This window comes from Dermacentor silvarum, chromosome 2, assembly GCF_013339745.2.
Source record: "Dermacentor silvarum isolate Dsil-2018 chromosome 2, BIME_Dsil_1.4, whole genome shotgun sequence".
Lineage (NCBI taxonomy): Eukaryota > Metazoa > Arthropoda > Arachnida > Ixodida > Ixodidae > Dermacentor > Dermacentor silvarum.
Window position 1 is genome coordinate 28,343,634 of NC_051155.1, and position 13,398 is coordinate 28,357,031.

At 43.9% G+C, this 13,398-nt stretch overlaps 2 protein-coding genes across 6 annotated transcripts in view; one reads left to right on the plus strand and one right to left on the minus strand.

Annotated features, from left to right (window-relative positions):
* LOC119441383 (ras-related C3 botulinum toxin substrate 1) overlaps positions 1-6,517 on the minus strand; it is a 34,883-nt gene extending 28,366 nt beyond the window's left edge. The window contains exons 1-2 of one of the 3 annotated variants that reach the window (XM_049661223.1): positions 5,920-6,517; positions 728-998 (exon numbers count right to left, since the gene is read on the minus strand). In XM_049661223.1, the coding sequence (XP_049517180.1) occupies positions 728-979 (252 nt within the window). In that variant the 5' untranslated portion in view covers positions 980-998; positions 5,920-6,517. Of the gene's footprint in view, positions 1-727; positions 1,006-5,885 lie in introns of all 3 variants that reach the window. The other 2 variants (XM_037705995.2, XM_037705994.2) reach the window with 2 other exon arrangements.
* Positions 6,518-8,670: 2,153 nt separating this feature from the next.
* LOC119441388 (succinate--CoA ligase [ADP-forming] subunit beta, mitochondrial) overlaps positions 8,671-13,398 on the plus strand; it is a 34,852-nt gene continuing 30,124 nt past the window's right edge. For 2 of the 3 annotated variants that reach the window (XM_049661218.1, XM_049661216.1), the window contains exons 1-2: positions 8,671-8,799; positions 9,251-9,407. In XM_049661218.1, coding sequence (XP_049517175.1) covers positions 8,734-8,799; positions 9,251-9,407 — 223 coding nt within the window. In that variant the 5' untranslated portion in view covers positions 8,671-8,733. The remainder of the gene's footprint in view (positions 8,800-9,250; positions 9,408-13,398) is intronic. The other variant, XM_049661217.1, reaches the window with a different exon arrangement.

A 13,398-nucleotide genomic window follows, 5' to 3' on the forward strand; every position in this document is an offset into this window, starting at 1 on the left:
TTCCTACAGGAAACATTGGACAAGAAAGAGTAATTAGGGAGAGGGCTGCGATTACGGGGCACTAAAAATGGCAAGAGTGCAACTCCCAATAGTGGACCTAGCATCCAGCAGATACTCAGCAATGTAGTAGTATCACCATCAGCCTAATCCAACAATGCGTGTTTGGTGCATAGTAACTGGCCTGCAGAGGTGCCGTAGTACATTAGCATTTCGTCACCTTTAGCAGCTCCAAATCACACATCTGATCACCCATGAACACAAAACGGCAATGCACTTGGTGAGAATTAATGATAATTCGAGCATTTGCAACTCCACCGTTTTCTGAAAACCAGCAAAGTGACCTACTCAGCGCAAAATTTTCAAACTTGACTATATGTAGCTGGATGCAGCCCATAACCTCTTAGTGCAGTTTCGCACAATTAGCGCAGCAATCACATCAGTGAATCCCTTGATTGTCAACGAATCACTCAAAACACGATTAACCAATGTCAAATTACCTGAAGTGGTATAAAGGGTTCAACAAGTCAATATGGCTCAACAGAGTTCAACCAACTTCCCCATCAATTGCTGCTGTTGTGACAGCAATTACCACTCATTAAAAGAAATATCCATAAATCAGGGTCTTCAGTCCTCAATTATCATGTCCGTTCTGACAGCAGTGTCACTCGCTAAATTAGTGTTATGTGGGAATTTGTGTGTAAGCATTTCAAACAATAAAATAGCCAACCTGTGGGTACGAGAGGGGCCTGAGGCGGTCGTAGTCCTCCTGACCGGCAGTGTCCCAGAGGCCCAGGCTGACGGGCACACCGTCGCACATCATGGCCGCTGAATAGTTGTCGAACACGGTGGGCACGTACTCACCCGGAAACGAGTCCGTCGTGTACGAGATGAGCATGCACGTCTTGCCCACAGTGCCATCACCCACCACCACACACTTGATGGGCCGTCCCGATGACACACTGCCGCCAACCTTCTGCATGGCTCCTCACAGTCGAGTTCTGAGACCTACACAGGAAGCACAACATAGCATCTGATAAAAAATTATGCCCTAGAATTCCTAGCCAAAGGCACGCTCACCTGACAGGCCTTTTAAAGGTACACTAAACAGAAAGTTCAGCTGTATTAGTGGATTAGCTTTCTACAATACCAAAAAAGAAACTCCTACCACAAGAGGAGGCATAATAATCCAGAAAAGATACAAAAACAAAAGATGGGTGGCAATACTGTCCATGAGTAATTTTGACCATAATACTTATTTCTACGAACAAGTTTCAGTGTCTGTACCCACAGAAGGTGGGTGCACCACGATGTTACGACATTATGATATCTTGGCTCATTCCATTCAGGCAATCACTGTGGCTACAACACACACAGCACATTCATTTGTTTTGTGAGCAATGTCAGCAAACAGCCTTATTTTTATACAATGTCACAAATATTCCTCTATGTCATCACATTGCGATGATGTTGATCCCACCAGGTCAGAAATTTCGAAATCAACTTTAGTATTAAATTAAAATACCTTACAAGTGTTTTCCAACCTTCACACTAGTGGAATCTTTCACACGCAAGATGCGCCCGTTGTAGGGTTTCTACAACTTCAAAACATGGTGTTCTGCTTTAAAGCATGAAGACCATGCACATCAACATGCATCACATGCATGCCATAATCTTAATCTTCTTTATCGTTTAAGATTATGGGGTTATTGGTGCCAAAACCATGACATGATTATAAGACATGCCATATCAAGGGACTCCACATTAATTTTGACAGCTTGGGGTTCTTTAACATGCACCCAATGCACAGTACACAGACTTTTTTTGCGTTTTGCCCCCATCGAATTACGGCTGCCGTGGCCGGGATTTGACCCAGCACCATCAAGCTTAGCAGCGCAATGCCTAAGCCACTATGCCACCACGGCGGGCCTTTTTTATAGTCTTACCACCATCACAACAATCCCTAAAAGGTGACAGCTATGCTCCCTGTACTCAAGGCTAAATGTCACGCACACTGCATGCAGGAAAAGGGACAAGCCACATAAATTCATCGATTCCACAATGCGGTGACAGCTATGCTATATTCCAAGAAATGAGTCAACATGGGTAAGCATTCTTCCAGTGCAACGCTTAAAGACGCAGTCAGGAACAGAACAACCTGTCTGCATCTTTAAGCATTTCCCTGGGAGAATGCACTCTCAACCCGAGCCAGCTATCAGCGATGGTATGCTGTCAATGGCCAAGGCCAAGTTTGACCAAGGCCAATCCATGGCAAAGTTTAACTCGTTCGTTACCGCACCTATAGAAATAAATCAATTTGATACAGTTTTTATATGCATTGTTAAACCTTTCCGTGTGTATTCTTCTACTAGCAACAGCATGCACTATCTGATATAACGACTGAACTTTATCTATCTGTCAGATCTGACTATTTGGGAGTCAGATTTAGGAATCTGGAAAAATTAAACTTGACTGGAGGCATTGTCGAAACTAGCCTCCAGTGCTCCCTAGCATTTTTTCAACAAAAAGATGCAAAATCTGCGCTTTCGTACACTTGGCCACATAATTTTTAAATGACAGCAGCTGTGAAGACACAGAAGCTTCTTTCGGGTTGTCAATTTTCTGATCCGACGTATAGACTACTTCAACAATGTCTAAAACAATGGTAGATGTGCATGAGTGCGTGTTATCTTGATAATAGTGTTCGCCTAATATCAAGTGCAACATTATCCCCCCCCCCCTCCCATGGGTTGCTTTTATCCACCAGTACTTCGACAGCGTATGTATAAATCATTATGAGCAATCCTTCCCATTATGTGGGGTTTTCACTCACGCAAGAGCACCACAGTTGATTTCAGACCCACTTTCGACTGACACTTCACTCGCTGGCTAAGTTTTTACATATTGGACACCACTAGTGCAACTGCCCATATTCATTACTGTACAATAATGTGCAGCACTCCACATTATTGTACAGTAACTGAAGAAAGCACTCAAAGGCTCCAGCGCCAGTTGAACGCACACTAGACCACCTTGCTTGCTCAGAAAAGCTGGTCGAACGGAATATTCAAATATGAGGAGGCTTCTGCATGCTCCCTGACCTATTGCTTTGCGAGCCTAAAGAATACAGCAAAAAACAATCCAAATGCCAGCTGCAATGAGTAAAAAGAAACGGTTTCTGTACAATAGGAACTTACCCATTTTTACGTTTGCGAAGCTACTGCTTTCCTGTATAGCATAGGCATCACTATGACTAGTACTGATGCCAACAAATCTTCATAATTTTTTTTACGTGATCTGACTTACAAAAGTTTAGAACTAGTAATCATTTGCATATTTTGTATATTTCATGTTTTTTTTTTACTCTCAGTACTTATACTAGAAATAGGAAATTATTACACTCATTTGTGTTACTTGAGGTGCTTCTTTGAAGTTTCACATAAGAATTCTCAAAAATTGTATGAGCAATTATTACTGCTATACCTAAATTCCGAACACCAGTGATCAGGCGATCTAATGTATTGCAGTATATGAAGCATTTACCATGTCTCGAAATAAAATGTTAAAGCATAAAAGCACCAAAAATTAGCACATTTTTAACGGTAATAAAAGAGTTAAAAACGCAATGGAAAAGAATATGAATTCTGAAAAACTAAACCTTTCTGAAGGCACAAGCTGCACGATAATCTTCTTGATAAACTGCTATTATGACTGAGGCTACACTAGGTTTTGACTTGTGTATTACGCCGGCACACAATGGCTATTGTGCTCACTTTGTTTCTTGTACAGGTGTACATTGACGTGAGCGTGACCACACAGAAAAATTGCTACCAAGTATTTTTAACGGGTTTCTGAGTGAAAGAACTGGAGCATTGAACACATTGGATGGTACGTTTTCTGTTGGACTATAGGACCAATAGTAACCTTAAAAGTAAATAGTCAGAGCCTTCAAAAAAGTGTTGCATGTTATACCCAGCCGAGATGGACGCCACATAGCCATCACTCGAGTTGCTCAAGTGGTGACAATTTGTGTAGTGTGCCTAAGTAGCTAATTAGGCAGGCCCAACTGAGGAATGTTTACTTGTGTAGATATAAGAAATATCTGCATAAGGGCACAAGAGGTATTCGATAAGTTGTAAAGCACACACCAGAAAGACCTGATGCTGTGAGCTACAACTTCCATCTTGTGTAGATCCCCCCCATGCTCTCGACAAAATGAAAGATACATACAATTCAGATTACACCGATAGTCCCTTTTGTGCCCCAAGCAAAGCACACTTGAGTGTGTCTTGAACAAACAACAAAACCTGCATGCTGGCTGTACATGTACCACAATTGGCTTTCACTGAGAAGTTATCAGATGAAGCCACCCAACACTATCTTTTGAACGAATTTACTGACGAAGTCTATATGGCCTACAGTGAATGTGATGACCTGTCATTTTGTTTAAAGGGACACTAAAAAGGAACACTGAGCTGTATTGGTAAATTATGCTTCTGCAACGAAGAAAGTCATTTTTAGAGTAAAACGTAGTTAGCCAAGCAAAAAAAAAAAAAAAAGTGCAAAATTGAATGATGGGTGGAGACACTGTCCAAAAGTACCAGCCTTTTGGATTTTGACAGTGTCTACTTGGGTCTAGTTCATTCCTTATCAGAAAAGGAACCAGAGTCTCAACCTAGCAAGTTTCAAACACTTTTTTTCAGCCAACGCAGCTCAAATAGAAGAAATTACCTAGATATTTCTGGCCTCCATCTCAGCTGTTAAGATCACTATCAGGATTACTCGCGAATATTTTTCCCCCTTCCATTTGTCAGTGGTACCATGCATGCCGGCAAAAACCAGTCTTCAAATGAAAGGCATCTCTGTCCCTCTCAGTGCACAAGTTTCTTGAGATACGTGCAGCTTTAGGTGCAAGGTAAGAGGGGTACATGGCTGCTTTCCAAGCACATTATTTGCCCACAAGTAGGGAAAGAAATGATGCCAATGTAGTCAGCTCTGCAAAGAATGGTAAGCATGAAACCCCGTTCGGAATGATGAAGCATGCACGACTGCTCATTCACAATGCAGTTACCTTTATTACTAGTGCTTTCGTAGCACTATTCCATAGAGAACACTTATACTGCCCAACTTCGTGCAGTAGACAATCAAGTAAACACATTCAACAAAGCGATCGCGACTGCGCAAACGATCTGAGAATCATAGCAGTAAACCCCAACTAACTTAATTCTTACTCCTGTCGCTTCTCCTAGTGAAATGCGAATCCACAGAGTGCCCATATGAAATGACGTGCGCACATGTGCCCATTCCCGGGAAACGAGAAGCGAATCAGAAATGTGAAATTGCTATTACAGCATACGCTGAAGCTGTCACGCCGGGAGAAAAATAGCGTAATTTCTTTCGCGACACTCCAGCTGCATACCGGCCGGTTCACCCAACACAACGCTAAAATCAAATATCTGCTTCGCAAGGAGCATTCAGCAGCAGAGCAGCAGCACTGCACCGCAGTTCCAATGAAGCTTCAGCACGCAACCGGCGGATGCCTGCTATCGGGTGACTAGCCTGAGCTCGGTACACGCTAAAAATACACCCACTCCGCCCTACACACAAAGAGCCCAACCACGCCTTTGCAGTTCTTTCCATTCCCTGTGACCGGCACGTGCTTCAATCGCATATCGCTGCGCCAGTCGGTTATCCTGCCGGACAGCCGCTCTCAACCCGCGCGACGATCAACGCTCAAATCAATGCTCTTCAATCGCGGGAATACCGGCAACTTCGATGACAACCCCAAACTTCGTACCGGAGTTGCAAGCCACCCCATTAATTACGACACAAAAGCCCCGTGGCACAGACACGGGAGTGAAATTCGCGAGCATCAGAGCATGACTCACGGTGCGGCACACGGGAGCGTAAACAAGGAGTTACCTTGTCAGATCTGCTGCTGATGCCGCCAAGGCGTTGATCAATCACGGACGGGGCGTGTTCACGCTGCTGCCGGAGGCATGGTACGATGGAGCGAACGGACAACGTCCGCACTAAGCACTTGCATGCGATCCGCACAAAGTTTTCCGTCGACACAGCTTTAACAAACCGCCCACCGTAGCAACCACACAATGAATTCGTTCGTGCATCAAACGAAGCCTATCCAGTCCATCAGCTCCACTCCGGCGCCTAGCGGGCAGGATATGTAATGACTTCAAACCGTTTCTCTAACGGCGCCGCTTTGGCCATATTTCTCTACGCGTTAATCACTTTCGTGAACGTCATCCAGCGTTTCTAGAGAAAAACGAACTGTTTTTATTTGTGATATCCTCGGGATCTCGAGTAATCACAGAGCTATGGAGAGAAGCATTCAAACTTTACTTCCAAAAACTGTTTTTGCGGGTATTATCTGAAATTAATGGCTCAAAACTAATTTCCAGTAAAAGATAAACGCTTTAGTTTTACCACAGTTTCGCTTAGTACTCTTCTTCATGGAATCTCGTCTTTCATGCATTTGACGATTCAAACTTTCGTGCTAGTCCATGCAAATAACCCATACTCCATGCACGGCCGCCTGGATCGGCGCGCGCGGCGGGGTTGCTCCGGCCGTCCCATTCGGACGGAGAGGGTGTAATTGCGGAAAGGGGCGTGGCCGCTGCTTTCGCCGCACCGCGGCGCGCGCCTCCCACCCCTCAACTCCCTTGCTACGGCTGCGCGCGAGACGATTTGCGCTATAATTCGCGCTATAATGAAAATATCGCTTTATAAGAAACCGCGAGAAGTTGTGCCGAACAAAAAGGCATACAAAAGCACCGATGTCACTTGACACTATTTTTTTTTTTTTTATTCTTCGCACTCCAGCCTCTGTCAGGATGATGCTGTCCGAAACGCGTACACTCGTAAGCCAAAGTTTTGCGGGAAAATTATTTCCGCGCCCTCAAGCGCAGCATGGCAATGGAAAGCCTGCACGCGAGAGAAGGCATTCGAGCTCTATCTGCTTGAAGGAATGCCAGCTGACTGACGAGGCAACCACGATTTTTTTTTTTTTTTTTTGCGCGAATCCGCAGCCCGCAAACTTTTGTTTATGAATTGCATTTTCCCCAGCTTGACCAATTGACTGTCAAAATACGCCTTGGAAAGCAAGCGATGTGACTCGGTGCTTTTAAATGGAGAGTTGAAGTCGCGGCAGTCTTGCATCTGTACATGCGAATGCGCTGTTTATTGCGTGAAATAAGCGTGTTAAATAAGCGAACTCATCGCGCGTCTTCCTGCACGAAGTATCAAGCTGGTTACCTGAGTCGACAGCCACGGACAGACATTTTTCAGCAACTTTCTGAGCCATCAGTAAATAATTGAATGCCATATGTTTGTATTCATTGCGAAATTACCAGCATAACACATTCACAATACCTACAATTTATTTACGATAGCAAACACACAGCTCTTGTGCACTCGCAGTACTCCTTCAAACGCGGAGAACTTTTCGGCTCAGTGGCTTACTCATTAGTTTTTTGCGGTAAGCCGCTCTGTCCGTAACGACTCCGCCAATATTTGAGAGTAGGGGCTTTATAAATTTGCTTGCAATTCATGAAGAAATCGCTGATGCATGCTTTTCGTTTGCTTGGCAAGCAAAAAGAGGGCAGCTCTCTAAGTGAGGACAAATTAAAGCTCCACTGCTCCAGTTTCCTCCACTGGAAATGCGTGAAAACTTAGACCAAGCTTTTTCTTGGTGCTCGACTTGCAGCACGGCACGCAGCAGTACGGCATGTTTTTGAAAAATACAGTAAATTACACGCAGAATTTCAGGCGAGATTATAAAAACAAATCACTTGCTTCAATTCAATGCGGTACAACAATGTGAAATGCATATGAAAGCATATATGCTAGTTACACAGGGCCTTCAGCAGCAACATTTCCAAGCAACATGTAGTAGTTCCAGGCTTGAACGAAAAGCCGCTTCAGAACCACTGATGTATCGTGGGAACTTCACAATGTAAATGCGACGCGCATGCAAGGGCCCCGAATAGTTAATTCGGCCGGTACATCAGGCTGGAGAAAATGTACTGCAAAATTATTATTACCAGCATGATTTCTGTATATGAAGACTTCTGTGAACACAGCGCTCGACCCGAGAACGTAGCCATACAGTGACCACGATGATGAAATATGTTTCTTTTTGAAGGGAAAAGCGAGCGCAAGAAAAGAATGACGAGCGTGGTCAGGGGAAGCGCTTCGGCACAGCGGCAACTCACTCGCCAGAATACGTCTCAAGGCGCATGCAATGCGCCACACGAAGTCGCGTGAACATCCTGCCTAAGCGTTAGCTGCATGATTATGCTACAAAGAAACACCCTCACTGTGTAAAGCCGGCCTAAGAATCTATCACCACGTGCCTTGATTCTCGTGCAGTTTCTTGCAACTGTCAGTCCACTTTCGGCCAACAATCAACCTATCTTCACCACGTGCACGATGTCAAATGCGCATCTCTCCAAGCATCTCCACGGCCGCGACGCCGTCAGCAGAGGGGTGGGAGCACAGCGCCGCCTCACGGCGCGCGGGGCAACTTCCTCAATTACATGTTTTCAATGGGGCGCGCGTCGAATGGGACGGCCGTAGCAACCCCGCCGCGCGCGCCGATCCAGGCGGCCGTGCTCCATGCAAAACACTGCTACAGTTTCAGTTTCGGATTCCCGCTCCACATCCTACCGCAAAAAGAAAAGTGGGTTTTTGCACTGGCGCATGCGATCCTGAGCTAAAATGGCGACCTTCCTACGGAGAGCAGTGCGGATTGCCGAAAATATTGCTGTACAACGTAACCTAAAGGTGGGAGAGCCCTGTTCAAATATTTCAGTGCGATATAACAGATCTCGTTCTGCCTTTTCGTTGATGATTTTCGCTGAGCGGTCAAGTTCCGTGTCCCACAGCCGCCTTAGAAGCCAGATTGTCGTGCTAAACAGCTGGATTTGTTCTAAAAGGTTCTTCCAAGTTTTCCTGCGCGCTTGGCATTAGAAAAGAAACTCCAGCTTAATTACCGATGAGCTGTTGTTGTTGCCACTTTACAGACGTTGCTTGACAGTCGTGTTTGCTTTATTTCTCATCTTCGACTGCGTCGATTACGTCGGCGCCGAAAGCGTTCGTGTAATCAGTTGCGATGCACCGGTGAGCTGCACGCCCTAATCTAACCGGTCGCACCTAGTGTACGCGGCATAGTGCCAATAATTGTGCCATGCCCTTTGGGGCGGGTCAGTGATACAAATGCCTTGCCCGCTCCAAGGTCAAACAGGATGCCTTGGGAGGATGGGTTCAGCGCAGGAACCTCAACCTTCACGAGAACGTCAGCATGCAGCTTCTCCAGGAAAACGGCGTCACCGTACCGAAATTCGGCGTCGCCGCTACCCCCGAGGAGGCGGAGGAGATTGCCCAGCGGCTAGGTATGAGTGCACGGCGTCCGAGCGGCGTAGAATGACGGTATACCGAAACGGCCCATTCATTCACATTGGGTCTGGTCTTCTTCCGCCATTTGAATGAAACTCCAGTTAATTTGCGGACGCCAGTCGTTTATTGTTTATCGCGCAATGATTGCAGTGCTGTGCAAACAGGTGCTTTTGCCTGACATGCTCCAAGTGTGCATGTATCCGCGGTCATGATCGCGAGTGCTGCTGTTATCAAAAGTGTTGCATTTATCCATAGCCTCGCATGCATGTATTAGAAAGGTGGAACACCCAGTAGCAACTTGCTCCTAACTCCTAGCATTTTCCGTCCGTAGTGCAGAGTTCGATAGAAAAGCAAACCTTCAGAGGTAAAGGATCGACCTTCCGAGAAATTCAGTGAATATTTTTCTATGTTAGTTCGAACTACATGTAACTAAGAAACCTTATGTGACATGTTTCCAGCTCTATGCCACTCAGCTGTAAGTCGAACAGATGAAAAATAAGTTTTTACTTTTTTTAATGGCGTCAAAATTAGCCATTGTGAAGATATATCACTTGGTTAAAGATGAAACCAGCAATCTAGCTTTGTTATTCCTTACATGTTCATTGCTTGACATTTATTTATAACCTTTTTCTTAACAGCAGGTACATTTCATAGGGCAGTGGAATTAACTGAAGCAGTAGTACTTTTCAAAAGTGAAGACATAAAATTGCTAGGTAATTACAGGCTAGTATCAAAACTACGTACAGGAAAAAATTTTGTTCAGAACCCATCTATGATAACTAACCTAGAATGCGAATAACATTCTCTTGAGGTGAAAATGAATTCAAAGATATTTTAGCGGATTTTTTTGTTTCATTTAAGAGTGCCATGAGTGGCGGTTAGGTCCACATTTTTTTTTTTCAATCCACTACCTTTGGGATTGACCCACATATTTAGCCTGCATTATCTTGGGGATCAACCCTCGAAAACAGTTATATAGATAGTTAGAAAAGAAAACTGGTCTGACAACGCCAAGAATGCTATCTGCATGAAATAAAATGTGTTCACTAGACTTAAATGGGCCCTGAACCATTTTTTATCGAAGTGGAGAAATGAACTTGAATAGGCTATTTCGGAAATAATTTGGTGCAAACAGTACTTCAATGCATTCAGCAGAAGCAGAGTTATTGGCAATCAGAGTTTGCGGTGCTTCCACTTCTTCAATGATTTGCACTGTGAAGGCTACGGCGGAGCTGGGTATGCCCACAACGCTCCGCCTACTGAAAGTCACCGTGGCGCACAGTTCAAGTTTGATTTTGGATGTTAACGTAGACCCCATTAGTTCGTATTTTGTCGCCTATGATGCGTCTAACATAAGCCAAACGCAGTTGTCGTCAGTGAGCCACAGTGCGCTTATCCAGTGGACTTGTTGCGGCAGCCGCGCTATCTACGCTACGTAGCAAACCGCATCTACATGCAACTGTAGTACGTATGCATAGTGTTTGTGTTGTGTACGACACGGCTTCAGTGCATGCTCCCGCTCAGTGCTCTAGTTTGACCGTGCTAAACTGGTGCGGACCAGCTTTGTCCTGCACCAGCTTGACCGACAGGTATTAGTCGCATCCAATTTCGCATTGTGAAGCGCTATCAATAAGTCTGTCAAGGCGTCTAGACCAGTAGCGGCCAGGAGTGAGCGCGCGCTGTCAAACGTGCATGTGGTCTGACCTTAAGTTTCGTGTGGTTTGAGGCTAGTTGAGTGTTCAAAGCTAGTCGAAATTAGCGGACCTGACCGCTACGACACCGATAAGCAGGGTGGCCAAAGTTTACGAAGGGGGCTGCGGCCGAATCAGAGCAGACTTATAGTCAGCTTCTTCCGTAAATACGTAATTATTGTCAAAATTCGAAAGCATATTTTTGCTTACTTCAGTTTGTTTATTAAACTTCTTGAATAAATATACGCAGTAACAGTAGGAAGAAGCGCACTGATCCAAACAGATCAAGACACCCTTCTTGTTTGATGCCAGCTATTGGCCAGTAGCAGCCGCGTTTTCCAGACGCTTTATGAAGAAATAAAGCATCTAGAAAAGAGGGACGAACATGGCTTCTGTTGAAAAGAAAGCGTTTGAGAAAAAGGTGACTTTGCGCTCCACTTACGAGTTCCGCGCGCCACGCATGACTGTAGAACTTGGCTGACATGTTCACAGCAGTGTATGCTATCCGTGGACTATGTTTTTTCACCAAGCCCGAGGGGTGGTTCAGGGTCACTTTAAAAGTTTTCAACATCCTTTCTGTTATTACTTCAGCACAATATAGTTTAGGCATGGTCTTAGTACTCAGGCGATGTTTTTGCACTAGAAAGAATTAATTCTGCAAAACATTGATGTGGTACATTACTGTACCATAAGTTCTATTACTTATCACTTAATCGTGCACTTTACATCATGCCAGCATCGTACATTTCTCACCGCATCAGCCACACCCTTCAAGTTTTTCGTCCACGGGTCCAAACTGTTACTTTTTCAGCTTCCTTCTTTCCACGTGCAGCTAAAAATTGGACTGGCCTTCCCCAACATATCGTCGACATCACCTGTGCATCATCATTTGCTGAAAATTTAAATCACTTTTTCTGTATATAAACACATCTGGCATCGTCATTCATGTTTTTGCTGACCCCCGCCACCCCTTATGTAATACCCCCACGTGGGGTCTTTAAGGAAATGAAATGAAATGAGGAAAATTACATTAAGATTGTTTATTGATTATTCAAATGCATTTTATAGAATTAATCATGATTTGTTGTGAGGAACACTGTCATATATGGCATTCGTGGTATTAGATTGGATTTAATTATTTTATTTTATTTATCTTTAACAATTGGTGTCCTTCAGGACCCTCTTTGGAAATAAAGTTTAACCACCACCACCACCAACAACAACAATTAAAGTTACTTATCCGATTGCTACCAAAATGTTTATGTAGTTAGGCAACTTTCAATTCCTCAGTAAAATGTGGTATGCCTCAGGGTAGTATTTTGGGCCCATTGCATTTTAACGTTTATGGAAATGTTTATGGAAATTAGGTTGTTGGGACTGATGAGTCGGTATTTGACATGATTTATGCAGATAACACAAGTGTGTTTTTCGCTGATGCTGACATTGATGAAATTATAGATGCAACAAACATTGCTCTGAGAAAATTATACTCATGGTCTCTCTTACGTAATTTTGAGATTAACTGCTCTAAAACAAGAGCAGTTGTGTTTCGATCAAAGTTCACTTTATGTAAACCTTCTAGAAACTTGCAGGTACACAACATGGTAATATAGATTTCTCCTGTGGCTTAAACACTTGAAACTTTTTTTCATGAGCCCATGCTCTGGGATAATAACATGCAAGAGTTACGAAAGAAGCTCTGTAAGGGTTCTAGGTGTTCTAAGAAAATGTCAGCAGTATGTCTCAGGCAGAAGCTACTGATATATTACTGTCTCCTCGATTCTCGCCTATGTTGCTGTCATTTAATATGGGGCAGTAGTACACAAAAGGCACTTAATAAATTAGTTTCGTTGCAGAAAAGCATTGTAACCGGTTGCTGTTTTAGGTTACAATGCTCACATTGCTAGTTTATTCCTCAGCTATAAAGTTCTAAAATTAAAATGACTACCAGCTCTTATCTACTTTCAGGGCAGAAGTCCATAAATGATGTTCTAACTTTCAGACCGCCACAAAATTACATAAAAATGTACCCATTTGCTTAGCACAACACAGTGAATACTGGTACTTGTCCCAAAGAAACATACTAACTATGGCTACCAGCGCATAGAATATTTTTTTGCCCCATATACTTAATAAGTACGAGCTAACTGAAGATTCCCTCTGTGTTATATCAAAGGACTTTTTCATTATGAGTAATGCCAGTGATGTCTAAGTGTTGATTGTTTTACAGCGTAAGCTGTTATGGGCTCATTGCAGTAGACGTTTCGGTTGGCGATGGTGTCTGCCGCCACCGTTG